Raw genomic sequence first — 24,124 nt, 5'->3', positions numbered from 1 at the left:
ATCTCTGCAGTCTCCCCAACCCCTTTACCATCTATGGGCTGAGAGCTTTGGACAAGCTGGGTGGCTTTGATGACTCCTGCTCCAGGTTCTCACTGAAGGGCTGCTCTGAGACTGGAGCTCCTCTCCGAGCTCATTCTGGTGCAGCAGTGTCCCCAGTGATCCCTGGGCCAAGAGGTCTGGAAACTGCCCTCTCTGCCATGGACCCAGGCACCCCATGGGCTGTTCCTGGAAGACTGGAGCTCCAGCCTGACTGCACTGCAGCTTTTTCTAATCCCCCAGTCCTGGTAAAACAGACCTTGCCTGAGGAACTTTTTTTTTTTAGAATTTTCAAGGCAATGGGGTTAGGTGGCTTGCCCAAGGTCACACAGCTAGGTAATTATTAAGTGTCTGAATCCGGATTTGAACTCAGATCCTCCTGACTCCAAGGCTGGTGCTCTATTCACTGTGTCACCTAGCCATCAACTTCTAAGTTGTCTTGGACTGGGAAATTGAATCACTCACTCTTTCTTTGGGTTCTGCCTTTCTAAATTTTGGCTAGAGTCATAATTTGACAGCTTTTGGAGTTTTTTGGGGAGCAAGTTTCTGTGAATTCCTGCCTTCACGCCACCATCTTGGCTCCACCCCCTAAACTTTTTTCTGTCCTTCATTCTTTTTATTTTTCTTTTTTTTTGCAAGGCAATGGGGTTAAGTGGCTTGCCCAAGGCCACACAGCTAGGTAATTATTAAGTGTCTGAGGCAGGATTTGAACTCAGGCACTCCTGACTCCAGGGCTGGTGCTCTATCTGCTGTACCACCTAGCCACCCCCTGTCCTTCATTTTTGAAGAAGACCATGACCTCAGGGAGGTGATGCCATGACAAGCTCATGAATTGGATTTGAGTGAGGGTGAAATACCCCACCTCACTCTTTCCTCCAGAGTCATGTGGTCCAGTGGCCAGATATGAATTAGGATGACTGGGGATGTGCCTGGATGTGAGGCTATTACCAGGAATTGGTGTCACCCATTTAAGATTGAGAGGTCTTGGATGGTGAAAGAATTCACACACAGTCCTGGGATTTTTAAAACCACTCAGGATTTATTATACAAGCTTGCAAAGTATACAGATCAAAATCTTTGCTCCTCCTGGAGAAGCAGCAAGTAGTTTGTAAGCTGCTAGAGGGAAGGAGAATAACAAAGACTAGGTTTGTGTGTGTGTGTGTGTGTGTGTGTGTGTGTGTGTGTGTGTGTGTGTGAGAGAGAGAGAGAGAGAGAGAGAGAGAGAGAGAGAGAGAGAGAGAGAGAGAGAGACAGAGACAGAGACAGAGACAGAGAGAGACAGAGAGCACTGATTGGGCTGGGACTCCAGTGAGTCTGTGTGCCATGAGGGGAGTCCAGACCAGGCTTTTATAGTCTTGCCCACTCTCTGGGTACAGAAGTGTCAGGAGACTCTGGGCAAAGGGGAAAATCCCTCCCCCTCTATGTGACTGAAACCAGGTAAAAGACTGGATGTTGGGGGTGTGTGAATGAGGAGATATTTCAAATTTCCATTTAACAACAGAACAATAGGAGTCAATTTACATCACAGGAGCAGATAACATTTTTACAAAATTTAATAGTATAAAGGATGACAAAATTTGTTTCCAATCCTATGTCCCTAACTCCCTGTATAAAGGCAATCAGGGTTAAGTGACTTGCCCAAGGTCACAAAGCTAGTAAATGTCCAGTGTCTGAGATCAAATTTGAACTCACATCTTCCTAACTCCAAAGCCAGTGCTATTTCCACTGTGCTACCCAGCTGCTGGGTTATAGGGGAGGAGAGGGAGACAAAAGAATCATCAACACAGGAGGAGGGAAACTAGGTCCAGGGGGTCTGTCCCAGAGACAGGCTTTGGAGACTTGGCCAGAGGAGACTTCCTTGAGCCAGGGGAAGAGAGGCAAGTAGCAGCTCAGGACCATCAGTCCACAGACCTGAGACTCGGGGCACCATTCAGTCCCGGAACTAAACAACCTTTGAAGAAGCTGAAGGAGTTTTTACAGTCAGAGGAGATATTGATATGAATCCCAGCTCTGAGATTTATAGCTGTGTGATCACAGATGGGTCCCTTGCCCCTCTTAACTTATGTTGGATGGGTTCCATGATTTGTCTTTGGTGTAAAAGAGATAGTCATTTAAATGGTCATCCTTTTTATTATAGTATGCTAGCATTATTAATAAAATGATTGCCTAGAAACTAAATCTCTCAAACTTTTTATACATTACATTTGGTTTGTTAAATAGAGTCAGACTAGGTGATTCCTGAGATCTCTAAAAATTTTGATTTTATTCTCTGATTCTAACTGGTTGAGACCCTAGATTCATTTGTGAAAGAGGAGAACTCCAGAAAATGATCTCCAATGACTGGAGAGGGCAAGACAAGCTGGTGGGTTACATCCCACATCCCTCTCTCCGAGGGATCTCAACATCAATGTGATGTCTATTCTACCCAATTGAGTGGCAGCATAAACATGGCCCCTGGGAGCGAAAGGCACCCACAGGACTTCCCTTGGGTGAAGCCACAGAGTCAATATTTACAAACAATCTTGGGTCAAAATCTAGCAGCTGCTCCTATTGATTTTATTTTTAGTTTTTTTGCAAGGCAATGGGGTTAAGTGACTTGCTCAAGGCCACACAGCTAGGTACTTATTAAGTGTCTGAAGCTGGATTTGAAATCATGTACTCCTGACTCCAGGGCCAGTGCTCTACCCACTGTACCACCTAGCTGCCCCTCTTTCTATTGATTTTGATCCAAGACTTGTGGCCTTGAGCCAATACTTAAGACCTGAATTTCCATGAGAGATTGGAAGAAAATTTATATATATATATATGTATTTCTTAAAGTCTAATCCTGATACTTTTCTCAAAATTTACTAATCCACCTAATTAGAAAACTTTTGCATTACATTTTGCATTTTGTCTTATTACCTTTTCTAATCATTTCTCCCTTTGGACGATATCATCCTTATAATATAATTTGGACATTAATATAGGCTAAAATGGTAAGATATTCATAATTGAATGCTATTACATTAATTTAGAGATCCTCCAGTTTCAATCTATTATTTACTAGATTTATTGTTGTACTTACAAAGCTTCTTGCTTATAGAAATTTGCTATAAACAGAAAAAGAGGCAGTAGTTACAACTATAGGATAACTGAGGGGAAAAAAAAACCCTCAACTCTCTTTGATTCCAGGCATAAGCCACATCTGAGAACCAATCATGTAATCCCAGAGTGTTAAAGGATAGGTTTAGGATTACCAGGTGAGGAATTTTCCTTTTCAGCAAAAAAATAGCACAATAGGGAAACAGAATTTGAAGAATCCCACCTAGGCCATGTCCAAAGTTACCCCCTCCCCCATAAAACCTTTCCCAGGCACTGATCATCCACCTTTAAGGAGTTCCCAGACTTAAGCACATTCCATTTTTTACTGTTGGCTTTATGATAATTCAGAAAGCTGTCCTGGTAATCAAAACTCAAAATGATAGTAAGTTATATTCAATGATGCAAGGTAAAAATATCACAAAATTTCACTGACCACAAGTTTGGAATTGATGATCTTTTCCTGATTATTTTAGTTTTTTTTTTTTTTTTGCAAGTGGCTTGCCCAAGGCCACACAGCTAGGTAATTATTAAGTGTCTGAGGCCAGATTTGAACTCAGGTACTCCTGACTCCAGGGCCGGTGCTCTATCCACTGTGTCACCTAGATGCCCCTCTTTCCTGATGTTTTAATCAGTCAATCAATCAATTCCTGCATCTCAATGGATTTAAATTAAAACTGCCCATATTTTGGGATTTCAGACATATAGCAAATGCCTAATAGTTGATTCATCATTAACATTATTGAAGCTACATCATTAAAACACCATATGTACTTTCATAATTGCCAAGCTTTTCAAATGAAAATCTCTTCACAATAATAATAACAATCAGTATTAATGGTAATAGCATTAACTTCTGTTATATACTCTTACATTTTTAGCAATTTTCAAATATTAATTTTGTAATCACATATTTTTAAAAGTCCAATTCATGTGTAACAGTATTTAAATTAAAAGGGAAGTTTTTGTTTAGCAACATTTTTGTTTACAACGGTCTCTCAAATTTCATTTCTAAATTTTATGGTGTTTCCAAATTTAAATTTCACAATATAAATTTAGAAATACCCTACAATTTAGAAATACAAACAATAAATTTCAGATTATACCAATTGCATTTTCAAATTCACACACATAAAATTTGACATTTGACCATAATTTAAGTTTATCTAGAATTCCCCAGCATTCTTTTTTCTTCATCTGATATGATATGAGAGGAGTTAATGGAGAGATATAATCTCTATTGGTCTTGTTATCAATCTCCACATCTTTTTTTTTTTAGGTTTTTGCAAGGCAAATGGGGTTAAGTGGCTTGCACAAGGCCACACAGCTGGGTAATTATTAAGTGTCTGAGACCGGATTTGAACCCAGGTACTGTGCCACCTAGCCACCCCCCAATTTCCACATCTGAGATACACTCATGATTCTGGAGGAGGGGAGTGGAGAAGGCAGAGGGGTACTGACAATCCTTCTCCTCTAGCCATCCTTCCCCAGAATTATATCATGTTGAGTGATCAAGGTTGTGGGAATGGTCTCTTAAAACTTTCTGAGGTGCTTTCCCTTTTTTCAGCCTCTCTTTTAGTTTTCTACATTCTTTTTTTTCAGGGACCAGTTTTCTTACAATAAAAACAAACTAACTTGTTTCTTGTTAATTAAAGGATCCATAATTTTTTCTTTAATGGTAGAGAGGGGACCCAGTGACTACTTTCATCTTCTTTCACTAGATTTGGTCTCAAGGATCAGAATGCTGGCAATGAGAAATATTCAACTTAAATTGTTTACAGAAGGTTCAATGAAGATTATTAGCAAAATAGGGTAAAAATTGAAAAGCCAAGGTTGGATTAACAGGTGGTTGCTGTTTATAAAAAAAAAAATCAATCAACCAACCAAACTCCAAATTCCAAGCTCAAATAAACCAGAGTCAGGCAGCGGCAAATTTATGGAGCTGGGCGGAGACAGAAGTGTGCATAGGTTACTAGAACTGGGTCAGAGAAGGAACTCTGGATTTTTCCTCACAGTGTAAGGCAAATTCTATCAAGGGTAAGTGGGGGATTTGAGCAGAAAAGTGTGATGGATTCACCAGACAAGGGATGGGGGAGTCTGAGGCACCTAATCCACTCTCACTGGTACTGGAATGTACACTTGGCCCTGTTCTATGTCAAATCCCATTTCTGACACCAACTAATGTCAACTGGACTGAACTAGTCTCTACCCTGTAGGTGGCCGGAGACTCACAAAATAGGCAAGAGATAGGAGAGACAGAGCACACATAACAGGTTAATTAATTTCAGAGTGAGAAAAATGCTACTGAGGTTGGGACCATCATGATGAATAGGACATAATCATTTTTAGGTCTTGAGTTGCTGTGAGAGGCCATTCCCAGGTGCCCTTTGCAACTTAGATCATGAGAGACTGGCCTTGGGAAGACAAAGGGATAAGGCACAGGACTGGAAGCTTTTAGGCAAGGGAACCTCTAAGAGAACCATTGGCTGCTAAATGACTTGGTCAGTGTCTTTATGTAATGTGCCTGTGCTGAGGATTTGTGGTTGGTACCAAATAAATATCAAGCATGATGTGACTGAGATTTCAGTCAGAACAACTGAGTCCCCTGAGCCAGAAGAGTTTTTGCATCCCCTTAGGTTTCATGAGTCCTCTCAGAACCTCAAGGCTTCTTTTTCCTTTGTAAGGGCTTATCTCTGAGGTAAAACCACTTCACTGTTAGTTCCTTCACCCCTAGGTATTATGATTCTCCCATTCAGCTTGTCTCTACAGTCTGAATTTCTTCAGTGGTCTTTTCCTTCACTTGATTTCTCACTAAGTTGTGAGTAGTAACCTGCTGCTACCTGCACTCTTTATCTCTTTTTGACTGTAGTACCTTTTGTTTGAGAGTCTAAAAAAATGATTTGGTCTCCTCCCCGCCCCAAAAGGAAATGAACACCTCTTTCCAAGAGGCAATCAAATGTGAAGGATCATGGAGGATCACATCCCAAAGAAGAAATTCACCCAAGGGAACCAGTGCTGAATAGTTCAGGAAAGGGAGGTAGATCAGGTCCAGAAGTGGTTACAGAATGTAGAAGGGTATATCCTGGTTTCCCTCCTCTATTCAGGGAGATTGACTAAGGAGGGAGAAAAACCAGAGGAAGCATCATTCTACCCTTCAGTCTTCCTGAAGAACAGGAAATAGATAAGGCCCCCAAACTCCAACAAGGACTCCAATCACAATGCCAGTGATGGCCTCCCGAGAGAGTGAGGAGGCTTTACTTGGAGACGTTTTTGCTGTGGACAAAGAAGAGAAAAAGAAACTTAAGTGTTTTTGATGGGTTTCTGACATGAAATATCCAATATTCTGTGTATTCTTAGTAAATGCTTGTAGATTAATGAATCCTAGGAGCCTAGGTATGTTCTTCACAAGATGACACTGGAGCATGTCTGGCAAAATTTGGAAACACCTGAATGTTGAGCAAACATCAAACTCTACATATTCAGTGTTCAGACTCATGATTTCCTCCTCACATTGTGCCCATTGCTCTTCTCTCTTTCTATTGATGGCACCACCCACCTCCCAGTTACCCCAGTTCAAATAAACAGATATCTTTGATCTTTCTCTTTCAAATCTCACATCTAATCAATTACTGTCCTACTCGCCCTAATGTTATGGTTCTTTATGTTGGTTCTACTTGGCCAGCTTCTTTCACATCTTCCTCCATCCCCCACAGCTGCTACTCCAGACCTCTTCATTTCTTCTCTTCCAGATTTGGACATTAGTTTTCTGATCGGTGTTCCTTCCTCTGGTCTCCCACCTCTTTAATTTATGCTTTATATCATTGTCCAAATGTAATTTTTTAAAAATATATTTTCTCCTCAAAAAGTTTTTTATGTATGTTTCTCCTTGAAAAGCAATGCACTGTAACAGAAAAAGCTCTGGGTTTGGAATCTGGAAATGTATAATAGTATCCTGATCCTGTCACTTGCTCACTGTAGAATCTTGGCCAACTTCTTTCTCTTCTTTGGACATCAGTTTCCCAATTAATAAAATAATGTGTGTGGCCTAGATTATTTATTTGTACTACTCATCTCAGCTTTAAATCCTGTGAATTTACCTTTCTCTCCCTCCCCATTACCTGTGTTAAATTCAAGCTCTCCTCACTTCTCATCTGATTTTTTCAATAACCTCCTTACTGATCTTCCTGCCTCTAAATTTTCTTCTAATTTGCATCCTTTATCTGTGAATTTCAAATGTTCCATGTTTGGATGATAGTGATTGTCATCAGTTATAGGATGGGTTATGGCTTACGCATGGGAATGAGATCTCTTACTCTGAACAAGAAAAGAAATGACAAAACAGATACTTCTTTATAATTAAATTTATAATTTTGTTGATCAATTTAAATATTTTCTTTTGAAGTTATTTATGAAATATAATTCTTATTTGTATTGTGAACAGTATAAGATGTATTTAATATTTCTTTTTTGCGTGTGTTTGTGATGTCTTTATGCCTTACTACATGGCCAGTTTTTGTAAAAGTGCCACACACAACTGAGAAATGTGTATATTCTTTTTTATTTCTAAAAAAATAGTCACCAGAGATTATGACATGAGCTTTTCCTTTAAATATTTAGATGTTCTACAACTTGGTGCAAATTCACGTTATAGTACAATAATTCATTTTTTAGGTGTTTTACAAGGCAATGGGGTTAAGTACCTTGTCCAAGGCCACACAGCTAGGTAATTATTAAGTGTCTGAGGCTGGATTTGAACTCAGATACTCCTGACTCCAGGGCTGGTGCTCTACCCATTGCACCCCCTAACCACCCCAATAATTCATTTTCTATGGTACTTTTCAGCATAATTCAGTTTCCCTGTTTATTTACTGAATTTATTGAAGGCAATGGAGTTTGCTCAAGGTCACACAGCTAGGCAATTAAGTGTCTGAGGCCAGATTTAAACTCAGGTTCTCCTGACTCCAGGGCTGGTGCTCTATCCACTGAGCCACCTAGCTTCCTCTCCCTGTTTATTTTTTAATTAAATTTGTTTTTGTTGTTAACTTGTCCCAGATCATTACTATTGTGGGGTTTTTTGAGCTCAAATGAAGCATAAAAGATTTTTTTTTCTATTCTCTTAATTTGATCTCTGTGAATCTTTATATTTAAATTTTATTTGGTTTAATTTGTTTGGTTTTAGTTTACAATTGGCTAACCTCTTTTTTTATGGGTTTATATAATTTACATTCACAGTTATAATCATTGCATATTTTCCTCCATTCTTGTTTTATACGTTCTCCTCTCCATTGCTCACTCTTTCCTTCATAAAGAAAAGAGAAGTGAGAAAAGTTTGGAAGGCTTCTCTTTTATTAAAGATTCATTCTCCACCCCTCCCTGAAGAAAAGTACTTCATTTTGTTGGGTATATAATTCTTGGTTTTAGGCCTATAATTTTGCCTTTTGTAACATCATATTCTGATATCTCCACTACTTTAGAGTGATAGCTGCTAAATTTTGTGTGATCCTTACTCTGACTCCTTGGTATTTCAAGACTTTCTTTTTTAGGTATGTACGATATTTTTTCTTTGACACAGAAGCTCTGGATTTTGGCTGTGGTATTTCTGGAAGTATTCATTTAGAGTTTTTTCTCAGTAGGATTATTTTTTTTCTGTTTTCATTTTGCCTTGTGGTTATAGTACTTCTGGGCAGTTTTCTTTCTTGGAACTTGATGTGCAAACCCTTTTCTTGGTTGTTTCTTTCAGATAAGAAACCTTATCCTCACCATCTTTTAATATCTAGATTTTGTTTTAATGTTTGTTCTCGTCTCTTCAGTTCATTAATTTCTGTTTGATTCACTCTAATTTGTTGGGAGTCTGTAACTTGATTAACTTTTTTGAGTTTTTTTTCATCTTTTGGTTTTGGGTCCTGGTCACATAGCTAATAAATAACTCCATTAACTTTTTTTTGCAAGGCAATGGGGTTGTGGCTTGCCCACACAGCTAGGTCATTATTAAGTGTCTGAGGCCGGATTTGAACTCAGGTCCTCCTGACTCCAGGGCTGGTGCTCTATCCACTGTGCCACCTAGCTTCCCCTTGATTAACTTTTAATTTTTTAATTTTTAATTTTTTATTAAAGATGTTATTTGAGTTTTACAATTCCCCCCCCAATCTTCCCTTGATTAACTTTTGAACATCTTATACTAAGTTGTCAATTCTTTTAAGTCTTTCCTCCATAGTTACAAAAGTAGAGTACATCACATACTGGACTTGGAGTCAAGAAAAAGTGAATTCAAATCCAGACTCATACTCTGTGAGCAGGTTATTTAGCCTCAGTTTGCCTCAGTTTTCTTTTTAGCAAAAAAGAGAAATAATTGCATTAACCTCCTAGGGTTCTTGTGAGGTTTAATGAGTGATACTTGTAAAGTGCTTTGTAAACCTTAAAATTCTATATTCTGCAAATGTTAATTATTTGTAAAAATTTTTTAAATGTTTGTAAAAATAATAATAATAGCAATAATAATTATTATTATTTCTTCTTGAAATTCTAGGTGACCTTATATCCAAACTATATTTTTTATTTGAGACTTTGCTTATAAATATTTTAGAGTAACTTTCCTCTATGGATTTGTATTTTGGCCATTTCTGTCTCTATATTTGCTTTTTTCCTCCCAATGGTAGAAATTTTGTTTATTCAATATTCTAGCCTTAGTTGTTGCATTGGAATTTCGTCATTAAGTCCAGGTTCTATACACATCTGGAATGAATATCTGGGGCTTATGTAGTCTTGGTTTATATTCTTTGGTATCTTCTTCCAACTTTCTCTGGGTTTTCAGCTATGAAGAGTGACTCAGGGTGGTGACCTTCTGACTTTTCATGTCCTCAAAGCAATTGTATCTAGAGTGACTTCTGATTACTGCCCTCCTTGTCTGAGCTTCTCAAGTTCTTAACTTAGATTTTGATTTTAAGCCACACCACTGCAAACTTATCTTTATTTCCAGTAGACTGCGGCTGGTCCCTTAGTTAGCTAAAAACTTTGTTGCTGTAGAATTACAGGCTTCCCCTTGTTCTGAACTTTCAACTCTGGGTACATAGTGACTGGCCTCAGTCTGAGATAGAGGATGAAATTGTAGCTCTGACAGCCTCAGACCCACAGCAGTTGTTACTCCTCGGCACAGGTACCCTCTTCAGCACTGATTCAGTCACCTTGCTCCAGACTCAGACTGCCAGGCTTGTGATCAACTCCTCTTGCTACTCATTGCCCAGTGTCAGGCTCTTTTCTGCTGAATCTGGGTCACTTCTTTCTTAAGTTCACAGTTCAGGCCTTCATTGAGCCTCTAGTCCTCTTGTCACCTTCCTGGTTAGTCCATGTGCCAAGACTTTGGTCTTTACAATTATGCTGAAATGGGCAAGAGAAATGACTCACTGGACTTTTTCTTAGATCTTTTTAGGGTGGTTGTGATGAAAAGCTTCTTTCTTATCTTCTTTCTGTTCCCTTGCCTTATCTCTCAATGACAAAGCATTTTATAAAAGCATTTGTGAAATGACTTCTTCCCACTAAGACCTCCATTTCCTATATTCTCATTATCTTAATTTGAAGCTGAGGCCAATTTTGTTTGGAATTGTGAGGCTGAAATTGAATTTTATATTTCCCAAATTTTTACACATCCCAATTAATTGATGGATCAAGTCACAAATGAAGTAGAGATGTGAAAATTAAAAAACCTTGAGGGTCAGGTTCAATCTCACTAGCCTACCCATTCTTTTTTTTTTTTTTTTTAGGTTTTTGGCAAGGCAAATGGGGTTAAGTGGCTTGCCCAAGGCCACACAGCTAGGTAATTATTAAGTGTCTGAGACTGGATTTGAACCCAGGTACTCCTGACTCCAAGGCTGGTGCTTTATCCACTAAGCCACCTAGCCACCCCAAGCCTACCCATTCTTGATGAATGACATACTAAACAGCCAATTGTGTGATCATCTCTTCTTCTCCTCTGCTGATTAGGCTTCAGGGACCTTCTTTTCCCCACTGAATAACCTTTGGTGATTAGCCTGGCATTGAAGATTTTTCACAAAATGGCAGCATCTCTCTCTAATATCTCTGTTTGTTTTGCAAGGCAATGGGGGAAAGTGACTTGCCAAAGGTCACACAGCTAAGTAATTATTAAGTGTCTGAGGTGGGATTTGAACTCAGGTCCTCCCGACTCCAGGGCAGGTGCTCTATTCACTGCACCACCTAGCTGCCCCCTACTAATACTTCTGGCTATACATTATCTGCATTGTTCTACACTCTGCACTCAACACACCTCTCAACCTCAGCTCTGGTTATTTCTCCATAGAAATAGAATATTCTCCCCATGGTCTTTTAAACTACCCCCCATGTGATAGCTCTTCTATGAAACCTGACTTGGTTTCTGTCCATTCCTCGATTGGAAGAGTCTCTTTCCATAGCCCCAGGTCTCCTACTTCACTTAATTTTGTAGCCATAGTCTAAGGATGCATATCATGTCATATGTGGCAATGTCCTGTGTTTGGGATCTGAGTCTTATACTGGACTGTAAGGTCCCTGAATATTGTAATGGAGTCTTAGATAACTAATGTCTGCACAATACTCTACAGAAGGTCTACAGCTACAAGTGTGGCCAATATTGATGGAATTTGTATTTCATATGACAGTTTCTAAGATTACAATAAGTGACAGGGAGATTGGTCTCTATTTCCACCAAGGACTGATGTTCACTACAAGTCTGATCACATACTAGAATCAGGTTCTTTCATGTCCTCTCCTAGTTCACCATAAAAACCTGTCCTCCTTAATGATCCTGAGCACCTCCTCCTGATATTCTACTTTTGGTCAACCCAAAAACTTATTCTCTGAGGAAAAGTGAAACCACTTACCAACCACCTTGATTGTGATGTCCTTAGAGACTGACAATTTGGTCATGTCATTCTTTGCCAGACATGTATACTTTCCTGAATCTTCCCAAGATACATTTTTGATGACAGTGTTACTGAAGAAGTCTGGAATGTTTGTACCATTGACTTTCCATTCATACTGGGCAGTTGGGTAAGACTCAACATGACACACTAAGTTCAGTTTGCTTTTGAATATGACCTCAGTTTCACCTCTTCCAGGGTTTGGAGACAACCTGATGTTGTCTGGTCCATCTGTGTAAAGAAGAAAGAGAATTATGAGATATGAGTCATTGCTGGGGAAAAGGATTGGGGGGGGAAGGAAACTCAGAGTTACTCACAGTACACAGTCAGGATGAGGGGTTTACTTCTGTTGTGACTTATTGGATTCCAGATTTCACATAGATAGGACCCAGCGTCTTCCCTCTTTACAGTGTTTATGGTGAGGATCTGGTTATGATGAGACAAACTCATCCTCTCATTGAGTGACAGGAGCTTGTCTTTGAAGACCCATGAAATATTCATTCCATCATGTTGTGTGTCACATATGAGGACCACAGTGTCATTCTCTATGATGTTGGTCCTATTGGCAGTGATGTTAGGTTTGGATAGAATTTCTGTAGAGAGAAGAGAGTGAGTAGTATTGACTGACTGACCTATATCTTCACCAGGCCATTTCTTCATGACAGAAAATACCATAAGCCCCAACATGATCATTACAGAAATATATGGATGGTTCCTGACACTGAAGGGAGGGAGATGCCCCCTGGTTCAATAGTTGTACTAATAAAGAAGGTTTGCAGGAAGCCCAGGAGATGAAGACTTTGTCCTGGCCTTTCTTGTCCTCAAGATAGTTGCTGTGACATGCATAATCTAGTGACTGAGGTGGAAATGGGAATAGGGAATAAACATTTATGAAGGCCCTACTGCATGCTTGGCATATGAGAGGCGCTAAATAAAGGTTATTATGATGGTTATTGTTTCTGTTAAGTACTGAGTTATCTAATTTCATCCTCTCCATAGCTTTGGAAAGTAGGGGCTAGTGTTTTTTCCATTTTACAGTTCAGGAAACTGAGGCAGATAGTGATTAAGTGACCTGACCAGGGTCACATAGCTAGTTCATGCCTAAGACTGGATTTGCACTCTAGTCTTTCTGAATCCAGGCCCATGACTCACCAATTCTCACCAATCAGGGTTAACTAGGCATCTGTAAACTTGTAAAGATTTTATTTGATTTTTATTTATACATTACTAAAATATTCTTGTTTAAGAGTAAACATAATACCCTCCCCCCCCAAAGATATAAAATTTCATGAGAAATAAAGTAAAAGAAAGAGACAAAAATGTATTTCAGTCTGTGTTCTGATACCATCAGCTCTGTCTTGGGTGGATCACATTCTTTATAATAAGTCCATCATAGTAGTTGCTTCCATATTTTTCCACAGTTGCTGTTGCTGATTGTAATTCCCACCATCCATTCCTCCCCACTACCATATTTTATATTTTCTCTATCCTTTCACTCTGTCCCTCTTCAAAAATGGGCTGTGGGGCAGCCTAATGGCACAGGGACAGAGCATCAGCCCTGAGGCCAAGAGGCCCCAAGCCCACATCCCGCCCCAGAGGCCCAGCAACTACCTGGCCCTGTGGTCCCGGACAGGCCACCCAATCCCAGCACCTTGCAAAAAGTAAAAAAGAAAATGTGTTATATCTGAACATCCTCTCCTATGATCTACCCTCTCTTCTATCACCCACATCCTCCCCCTTCCCCATCCCCCTTCTCTCCTTTTTCCTCTAGATGTCTATACCCTATTGAGTGTGTATGCTGTTTCCTCTCTGAACCATTTCTGATGAGAATGAAGGCTCCCTCATTCCCACTCACTTTCCCCCCTTCCATACTATTACAAAAGTTACATGAAATATCTTTTATATGAAATATCTTAGCCTATTCTACCTCTCCTTTATCTTACTACTTAGTATATTTCCCTTTTACTCATTGACTCCATTTTTGCAATATATATCTTCAAATTCAGCTCTCTCCTGTGCTTCATCTATAAAAGCTCCTTCTAACTGCTCTATTAGATGAGAAGGTTCATATGGGTATTATCAGTATCATCTTTCCATGCTGGAATACAAGCAGTTCATCATATTAAGTCCCTCATAATTTACCCTTCTCCTCCATTGTCTATGCTTCACCTGAGTCCTCTACTTGGAGATCAAACTTTTTGTTCCTCTCTGGTCATTTCATCAGAAAAGTTTAAAAGTTCCTTGTTTCATTGGAAGTCCACCTTTTCCCCTGAAAGAGGATGTTCAGTTCTTGTTTCTAATTCAAATTCTTTTGCCTTCAAGATTATTATATTCCAAGCCCTATGAGCCTTTAATGTAGTTGCTGCTAAGTCCTGTGTGATCCTGACTGCAGTTCCACGATATTTGAATTGTGTCCTTCTGGCTGCTTGTAATATGTTCTCTTTGACTTGGGAGTTCTGGAACTTGGTTATAATATTCCTGGGTGTTGGTATTTTTGGGGTCTCTTTTCTGGGGGAGCTCAGTAGATTCTCTAAATTTCCATTTTACCCTCTGATTCCAGGATATCAGGGCAATTTTCCTGTCAGAATTCTTTAAAAATGAGAACAAGATTTTTTCCTGATCATGATTTTCAGCCCAATAATTTTTAAATTATCTTTCCTGAATCTGTTTTCCAGATCAGTTATTTTTTCAATGAAATGTTTCATATTTTCTTCTAACTTTTCATTCTTTTGGTGTTGAACTATTGTATCTTCATTTCTTGCAAAGTCAACAGCTTCCTTTAGCTCCATTCTACATCTGAAGGATTTGTTTTCCTCAGAGAACTTTCTCATCTCCTTTTCCATCTGGCCAATTTTGCTTTTTAAAGCATTCTTCTCCTCAATAACTTTTTGAACTGTTTTATCCATTTGACTTATGCTGGTTTTTAACATGTTATTTTCTTCAGTATTGTTTTGGATCTCCTTGACTAAGCTGTTGACTTCTTTTTCATGTTTTTCCTGCATCTCTCTCATTTCTTTTCCCATTTTTTCTTCTATCTCCCTTACTTGACTTTCAAAAATCTTGTTTTGAGCTCTGTCATAGCCTGAGCCCAATTTCTATATTTCTTGGAGTCTTTAGATGGAGAAGCTTGGACTTTCTCATCTTCAGATTGAGTATTTTGGTCCTCCATGGGACCAAAGTAATTGTCTATGGTCAGGTTCCTTTTTTTTTCTGTTTACTCATTTTCCCAGCCTGTGCCTGGTTTTATAGTACTTCCTGAGCTTTTGAGTATTATTGCCCCGCCCCAGGACCTCAGTGTGTGAGTCTCTGATTGCTCTCCTAGTCTACAAATTCACCCCTCTGCCATGGGGCTGTTGGGTGGTCCCTGCTCTATAGGGTCCCCAGACTGTGACCCGGGTCTGAATGTGGTCAAAGCCCCAGAGTCCTGTTCCAGGGGCAGAGGACAGACCTTTGCAGTCTTCCTCCACTCCCAAGGCTCTTGCTTCCATTTCCTGGATCTGGGCTTCCAAGGCTGCACTGAGTGTCACAACTGTGCCTCAGCACATTCACTCTGGCATAGCTCTCCCTGCTTATCTTCCCAGTTGTGCTTGGTGCTCCCTCTGGTGCAGGTCAGGAAACTGCTTCTACTGCCAGGAGCCACTGCTCCCAGGGCTTCCTTGGTTCAGCACCATGACTGATCCTGCTCCATCATAATTAAGAAAACAATGCAAGATCAATCTGGGTTCTCTGAAATCCAGAGTGATGGGAACTTCAGACATTGGAAGTCAACTTCAGCAACTCAAACAAGTAATTGAATTGACTTGACTTCTGGGAACAAATCACCAGTTATAAGCAAACATTATGCAGAAAAAGAATTTACGTACAGGAAATATTCAGTGTGATTGGATCATTTCTAATGACACTAACTGGGTTCTGAATTTCACACTGATAGGATCCTTGATCTTCCCTTGTGGCACTGATTATAGTGAGTGTACTGCTCTCCGGTGACAGCACTATCCTGTCACTAGCTGGGAGCTTTGGTTTATGAACCTCAGGTAAGTGACACCTTGACACTCAGTCTGACATGGCAAGGTGACATTGCCTTTGTTCTCCACTTGGGCCATGTTGCTGCTATTGATGCTAGGTTTGGATAATGTCTCTCTGCAGAAAATAGGTAGAAAATAACTTTTTTGTCTTATTCTTTCAACTAAGTATCTGATTTGGAGGCAGGCTCTGTAAGACCTTGACTAGGCCTCAGACCCTAGAAGATGAGGCTAAGAACCTGTGATTTCATTGACACAGATACTGCCTTCTCAGGTTCTGGTCACAGCTTCTCCAGTCCTTAGGAGGAAGTTCATCCCTGAGTTGCTGTGGTTAACAATGACTTTCATCTAGATCCCAAGTCCCTGGTGCTGAGTTGACACAGGCTGATCCAGACTCCCCCTTTTTGCCCAGGATACTTGTGGCCTTTCTATATTGGCAAGACCTGGGAGAGATTTTGTTGTTTTGACTGGACTTCAAGAAACCAAGGTCACTTCCACAACTGAAATGACTATATTGGTGAAGGTCAGAGAGCATAGACTGGGGAACAGAGCCAAGATGGTGGAATAAAGGCAGGGATTCCTCTGTGCTCTCCCCAAGACCTCTCCAAATACCTTTAAATAATGACTCTAACCAAATTCTAGAGTGGCAGAACCTACAAAAAGACTGAGTGAAATAACTTTCCAGCCCAAGACAACTTGGAAGATCTGTGGGAAGGGTCTGTTGCACTGGGGTTAGAAAAAGTCTGCAGGGAAATCTGGGTTGTACCAGAGCAAACTGGTTCCAGCCATCTAGGAACAGACCATGGGGCACCTAGATCCTGGGAGCAGTTGGATCTAGGACAGCAGTGGTGGTTTCCAGACCTCTCAGCCCAGGGTTTGCCAAGGAAAATTGGGAAGGTCAGTGGAAAAAGTCTGCCACATCAGAGTGAGAACAGAGCCCAGTCCAGCACAGTCCTCAGTGCAGACTTGGTTCCAGAGGACCAGATGCAGTTTGGGGAGTCACTCAACTGCTGCTTCCAGAATGCTCAGCCCATGGACTATAGGGAGATCTGGGGAGATTGCAGAGGTCCTTTTGCTGTCCATGAGTCAGGATTCTGTGGCTTCACCCATACTCAGATTCAGGTTGCAATCTGGGGCCCCAATCTCAGGAAAAGGAGCAGAAGAATAACAAAATTTGAGACCTGCAACAAAGCAGGGACTCTCCTCATGGTTCCAGGGCAAAAGAGAGTGCTTGTGGTCAGCCACAGACTAGAACACAAGCCAGGAGGGCAATCATCGCTTCTCATAAGACCTTGTAGGTCTTGAAAACCTGCAGGTCCCTGGTGGGGGTATCCCTGAAAACAGCTGCAAAAACTCAAAAAACTTGGGACAGTGCATCCTCCACCCTGGAAGCAAAGCTCCACCTTAACAGAAATTTAAAATCAAGTCACAGGCTGGGGAAATGAGCAAACAGCAGAAGAAAAAAAATCCTACAAAAGACAATTCTTTGCTCCTATGGAGGATCAAAATATACACACAGAACACAACAAAGTCAAAGCTTCTGAATCCAATGCCTCCAAGAAAAATATGAATTGGTCTCAAGTTATGGAGAGCTAAAAAAAAGATTTTGAAAATCAAATAAGGAAGGCAGAGGAAAAGTTGGGAAGAAAAATGAGAACAAGGTGGGAAAATCATGAAAACCAAGTCAGCAACTTGGTGAAGAAGAAACAAAAAATACTGAAGAAAACATCTTAATAACCAGTTTGGGTCAAATGGGAAAAGGCCAATGAGGAGAAGAATGCCTTAAAAAAGCAGAATTGGCCAGATGGAAAAGGAGTTAGAAAAATTCTTTGAAGAAATTAATTCCTTCAAATGTAGAATAGAGCTAAGGGAAGCTGATTGTGAGAAATCAAGAAACAATACAACAAAACTAAAAGAATGAAAAACTAAAAGAAAGTGTGAAATATCTTATTGGAAAAGCAACTGTTCTGGAATAGATCCAGGAGAGATAATGTAAATATGATTGGAGTACCTGAAAGTCATGGCCAAAACAAGAAGAGCCTAGACATCATATTTTAAGAAATTCTCCAGGAAAACTGCTCCTATATCCTAGAACCAGAGGGTAACATAGAAATTGAAAGAATCCACTGATAACCTCCTGAAAGAGATCCCAAAATGAAAACTGCCAGGAATATTATAACTAAATTTCAGAACTCCCAAGTCAAGGAGGAAATATTATAAGTAGCCAGAAAGAAACAATTCAAATATCATGAAACTACAGTCAGGATAATACAAGATTTAGCAGCTTCTACATTAAGGGCTTGTAGGACTTGAAATATAATAATCTGGAAGGCAAAAGAGCTTGAATTAGAAACAAGAAGCAACTACCTAGGCAAACTGAACATCCTCTTTCAGGGGAAAATATGGACATTCAAAGAAACTGGACTTTCAAACTTTCCTGTTGAAATGACCAGAGCTGAACAGAAAGTTTGATCTCCAAGTAGAGGACTCAGGTGAAGCATGGAGAGGGTGGATGGGAAGGGCAAAATTATGAGGGACTTAATGATGTTGAACTGCTTGTATTCCTGCATAGGAAGATGATACTGGTAACTCATATGAACCTTTGGACTTTTAAAGCAGTTAGAAGGAGCATTATAGACAATGCACAGGAGGTAGTTGAATTTGAAGGTATAATATATTTAAAAAATGGAGTTGATGGGAGGAAAAAGAATGTACTGAGAGAAAAGGAAAGGAGAGGTAGAATAGGGTAAGTGATTTTACAAAAAACAGGCAAGAAAAAGTTTTTGCAATGGAGTGGAAGAGAGGAAGATGAAGGGGAGTGAATGAACCTTACTCTCATTGGAAGTGGTTCAGAGAGAGAATAACATACACTCTCAATTGGATATAGAAAACTATCTTACTCTCGAGGAAAACAGGAGAGGAAAGGGATGGAAGAAAGGGGACAGGGAGAGGGGAGGAAGAGGTGTAGATGATAGAAGAGAGGGAAGATAATGGTAGAAGGTTTTCAGATGCAATGCACTTTTGAGGAGGGACAATGGGAAAGGAGAAAGAATAGAATAAATGAGGTGGGGAGGAATAGGATGGAAGGACATACAACTAGCACTATCAACTGTGGGAAAAAAATTTTGAAACAATTTCTCTGATAGTCTTATGATAAAGAATGCTATCCATCCCAAAGATGGTATTCAGAGCTGATGATATCTGAATACAGACTGAAGCATACTTTTTTTTTCTCACTTTATTTTACTTGAGGTTTCTTTTTGTGGAGGGAAGGATATTGTGCTTACTTTTGCAATGTGACTATTGCAGTGATATATTTCTTGGCTGCACATGTTTAACCTATATCAGGTAACTTGCTTTTACAATGGGGGTAGTGGGATGGGAGGAAGGTAGAGAAGTTGGAACTCAAGGTTTTGGAAGTAAATACTGAAACTTGCTTTAGCATGTAGCTGGGAGAAAAATAAAAAAATATTCCAAGTTTAGCACTGTGCAGTAGGCTACCTAGCTGCCTAATTTATTTGTTGAACTGGTGTGAGTAGGAGGAGCTAATGGAGCATCCAAGGAGTATAAAAATTCCCATCTCCATCACAATTGAAGCGTCTTTCCTTAGGACAACCAGAGAAGAAGGAAATGTTGGGAACAGTACTCCCCATTTTACAGATGAAGCCACAGAGAGTCAGAGAGTTGAACTGACTTCCCTGATGTCACACAGTATATGTTGGAGCTGGGATAGGAATCCAGACCTCTTGACTCCATCTCTAGAGCTCTCTCTTTTTTCCTTGGTCTCACCCTTCTAGCAGAAGCTGGAAGCCCTGGGAGTCCAGCTGTCCTTGTGTCTGGGGACCAATTCTTTGCTGCCTCTAGTCCTGACTTTGAAGGGGAACTAAAGCAAGTCCTGGTCCCACTCAGAATCCTTGACTCAGCACCTGTCACTGGGTCTTTGTAGGCTCCTTCTGACCCAGGTTCTTCAGAGAACCAGAGGGCTGAGTTTCTTTCCCTGGTCCCAACTGGTATAGTGTCCTGTGCTGAGGAGGGGGCAATACTCCTTCCTTTTTCCCCCTCTCATAAAGTTCCTCCTTTCTTTCCAGATGCCCCTTAACTGGGAAAATTCACTAGAGACCTTTCCTGATGCCATCATCTGAGAGCTTCCTCCCTGGTTAGTGACCTTATATTTAACTAGAGGGAGCTAAGAGGCCTGGGTGCTAGTTCTGCTTCAGATACAGACCAGCCGCTTAATCTAGAGTAATACTCCCACCTCCATGGCTCAAGAGAACTCTCTATGGACAAGATGTGCAGACATTCATGGAGGGGTTGCCTCCCTCCAGAAGTGCCTCTAGTCAGGAAATCATCAGTCTTGGACTGATTCCTGTTCTCCTCACATTTATTCCACATACATGTTTAATGTTTCCTCAACAACTTCCTTGAAGTCAGCAGATCTTTTTTTTGGTGGTGGTGGGGAGTCTTTTATGTCTAACAGGGTCTTCCCCTAACACTTACTCCTCACTCTGACCCCATAGGCACTGAATGCACCCTGCCTCTGACAGATGTGTAAGAGTATTTCTAAGATAGTCATCATGAAAGAAGGCCCTGGATGTCCTGGGACATTCCCTATTGACTGCACAGTCTTGGAGGTAGAAATGCCCCCCAAAGATCTCTGAGATTCTTGACTTCTGGACCTCAGAGGACAACATGCCTACTCTAGACCTGATGAGGGATCCCCAGTCTATCATCCCTGGGTAGGGTCATCTGGTCTGCGCTTGACGATTCCCAGGGCTGGGGAGGTCACTCTCTCCTGAGGTAACCTTCTGTAATAGGAGGCAGCCAGGGGAGTGTAGTGGATGGAATGTTAGACATAGGGGGCAGGAAGATCTGAATTTGAATCCTACCTCAGCAACTGACTAGCTGTGTGGCTCTGGCCAAGTTACTAAATCTCTTTCAGTTTCATTTTCTTCTTTTGCAACAATTTAGTACATACACACAGGGTCTTGGTGAGAATCGGATTAAATAGGATACACAGAGCACTTCACACTCCCTCAGGCGCCCTCAAATGCTAGCTCTTGTTAACTCTTTGCCCAATTGGAATGCTCTCTGTTTGGAGCCCCAGATGAACTCTTTACTTCCCATACAGAATTTAATGTGTCATCTCCTCATTCAACTGCAACGTTAGCAGGAGCTGGGACCCTCTGTCCCTTCAGAGAAGCCTGCGCCTCATCCTCTGGGCCTTTCCTATAAAGATGCAGGTCTACTAGGATATTCCCTCCAGTGATACGTGTGTTATCTGAGTCATAGTTAAATCAACAATCAGAACAACGTAGTTTTCAGTGTCATTGAGGGAGAGGTCAGGGATAAGCAGGGAACCATTGGAGAACACCTTCTCTGGGATATTAGCTGGGTTCTGTGTTGCAGAAACTCAGCACTGGGAGCCTCAGGATGAACTGGTGTCCAAATGGTCCTGAGCACCAGGCAGTAAGGCTTCTGGATCTTGGGGAGTGGGCATTCTGCACTGGAGTTCCACTGGGCCAAGCTGGCACATGAGTATCAGAGACTACCTCCACCCTAACAATGCTCCCTCTGTTTCGTGGGCTCTTAAATATCTTGTGGCAGGTGAACTTCAGGAACAGGTTGCCTGTCTTAGGCACAACTGGAAGGGGCCAGTTGTTGCCATCCTATGCCCTAAATGACCCATCTACTTTCCTGGCATGACCTGGGAGGAAGAAGGAAGTTACCTCCCAAACACTAATTGCCTAGAGCAGGGATGAGGAACTTTTTTCTCCCACAAGCCATTTGGGCATTTATTGCATCATTTGCCTGCTATATTTGATCAAACTTTTAATTCACCCCCCAAAACATGTACATTTATTAAATTTTGAGTCCTGCTTGCCAGACCAAATGATTTTGTGGACCTTATATGGCCTGTGGGTCTGATGTTCCTGCTCCTGGCCTGGCCTTGGAACCTGGGGACCTCTGAGGTCTCCTGTGTTTTCTGTGACCCATAACTGACTGGTCTGGGTTTGGGGGTTCTTACCCCCTTGATATTCTTTATGTAGGGTGCATCATATTCTGGATTCTCCCTGCTTCTGGGGGAAGGAACTTAGGGGTGGGTGGCCTCTCATCCCAGTCTGGAGTAGTTTGGGAGAAACTGCCTGACCCAGGGTAAGGGTAGTGCTTACCATACACTGATAATTGTCCAGATGCTTGTCTTGACTCGCCCGTTATTGAATCGACAATCAGAACAGCGTAGTTTTTAGTGTCATTGAGGGAGAGATTGGGGATGAGCATGGAGCCATTGGAGAACACCTTCTCCCGGATATCAGCTGGGTTCTGAGTTGCAGAAGGAACATGGTAGAAAGCAATCTTGTTCTTCTCCTCTATTGAATTTCTGTACCAAGTATATGTGAAAACCGGCCCTGAGAGTCCGTGGATGTCCAAGATGACGTCACTGCCCACTGTTCCAAAGGGCGGATTTGGCACAATGGTGATGGGAGCACCTTGAGCAGATGCTGACTGGATCCAGCAGCTGAGGATGGAGGCTGAGAGGGGAGGAAGGAGGCAGAGGTCAGCAGGGTCCCCTGCCCTCCTGAGAGGCCCAGGTTCCTGAGCTGTCTCCAAGGTAAGGGTCGGGGCTGCTGAGTCTGCCCCCGCGTCTGCTGGGAGCTCACTGGGGTTTGTGTGGAGGGGATTCATGAACCTACATAATAGTGTTTCTGTCCCAGGCTCTACAGAGGATTTAAGCTCCCTCCAGAGACTGGATTCAGAAAGAACCTGCCCATGTGGAAGGCCAGACACTGAAGGGAGAAATGAATCAGTAAAGTGTTGTGGTTGACAGAAATCAGATCTTGGACCTTTGGATGGAACCTTAGAGATCAATGAAACCCTCAACTTACAGATGAGGCAACTGAGACTCACATAACCTTACAGACATGACCAGTATTAAATAGGAAATAGCAGAGGCACCATTTGAACCCAGACCTTCTGGCCCAAACCTAGGAAAGGTCTTTCCTCCTTAACCCTGGAGACATTTTAAAGCTGAGAGAGTTTGACTCCCAAACAGCCTTGGGAGGAAAGTGGTGCTCCAGGTAAATCCAAGCTCAGAGGGGCCCATGGTCACAGCCAGTAAACCTCAGAGCTGGGCTCCCCGCCCCATTCTCCTCTGACTGTAAAGTCTCCTTTAGCCTCTTCAGAGGCTGCTCAGCTCCAGGGCTGGATGATTCTCAGGGGATGTGGCCAGATGACCCTGAGCTGCCCCAGTTTAGGGAAGACTCCTCTGGCCAGGTCTACACTGACTCTCTCTGGGACCAACCCCCCCCTCCTTCCTTTTGCTCTCCGCCTGGCCTAGACTCCCCCCAAGCTCCCACTCCTTCCCTGGGTCCCAGCAGAACAGGTGTCTCACCTATGATCAGGAGCCTCTTCCAGGGGCTGTGCCCACAGTGAAGTGCTTCTGAGGGACTCTCCATAGGTCTGTGCTGCTCACTGCGTGGGACAATCTCTCTGTAGTCCCAGGAATCCTGGCCTTCCCTGTACAGAGCCCACCCTGGAGCTGTCTCTGCAGGTTTCCAGTCTCAGGTGATCCCTCTTTGCAGCCCAACCCTGCCTCTGCTCTGTCTTCTTCCCTGATAAATGTTCAGATGCTTGTGTTGTCTGACCTGTAGCTGAATTGACAATCAGAGGTCGCTGTCTTCAGGGCTGGAGCTTTTATTTCAACCCAGATCACAAGGGCCCCATGGGGAGGGACTTGGCCTCTGACTTTCTCCTTCTTCCCCTTTCCTTTTCTTTCTTCCTCCTCCTAGTTGCTGTAGTTTCCTTACTCTTCCAGGTAGCCCTCCCCTACCCAGATCCATTACAGTGTCCATGGACAAGAGCTTCTGTCCTAAGAGGAATATGGGTCACTCAGTGTTACCTACTGTCCAGTTGTGATATTTAACCTTTCCCTTGTTTCTCTTCTCTCCTCTCCTCCCCACTTCCCTCCCCAGTGTGCTCTGACTTTTTCTTAGGTATTTTATGTGGCTTCTGGGAGGGCTAATAGAGCTGGGAGTGGGAGTAGGGGATGATGGAGAATTGTCTTTCCTATAGTATGAG

At 41.7% G+C, this 24,124-nt stretch overlaps 1 protein-coding gene across 1 annotated transcript; it reads right to left on the bottom strand.

The window, feature by feature from the left end:
• Window positions 1-3,584: 3,584 nt before the first annotated feature.
• LOC141509659 (cell adhesion molecule CEACAM6-like) lies at window positions 3,585-23,724 on the bottom strand. Its single transcript, XM_074219361.1, has 5 exons — window positions 23,439-23,724; window positions 22,219-22,578; window positions 12,344-12,619; window positions 11,988-12,257; window positions 3,585-6,390 (listed from the first exon to the last, which is right to left on the bottom strand). The coding sequence occupies exons 1-5, from the start codon at window positions 23,500-23,502 to the stop codon at window positions 6,272-6,274; spliced, it is 1,089 nt and encodes a 362-aa protein (XP_074075462.1). The 5' UTR covers window positions 23,503-23,724; the 3' UTR covers window positions 3,585-6,271.
• Between the last annotated feature and the right edge of the window lie 400 nt (window positions 23,725-24,124).

The sequence above is a fragment of the Macrotis lagotis genome, chromosome 1 (assembly GCF_037893015.1).
Source record: "Macrotis lagotis isolate mMagLag1 chromosome 1, bilby.v1.9.chrom.fasta, whole genome shotgun sequence".
Lineage (NCBI taxonomy): Eukaryota > Metazoa > Chordata > Mammalia > Peramelemorphia > Peramelidae > Macrotis > Macrotis lagotis.
Note: the sequence above shows the minus strand (reverse complement) of the source record. Positions and strands in the feature narration are given on the sequence as shown.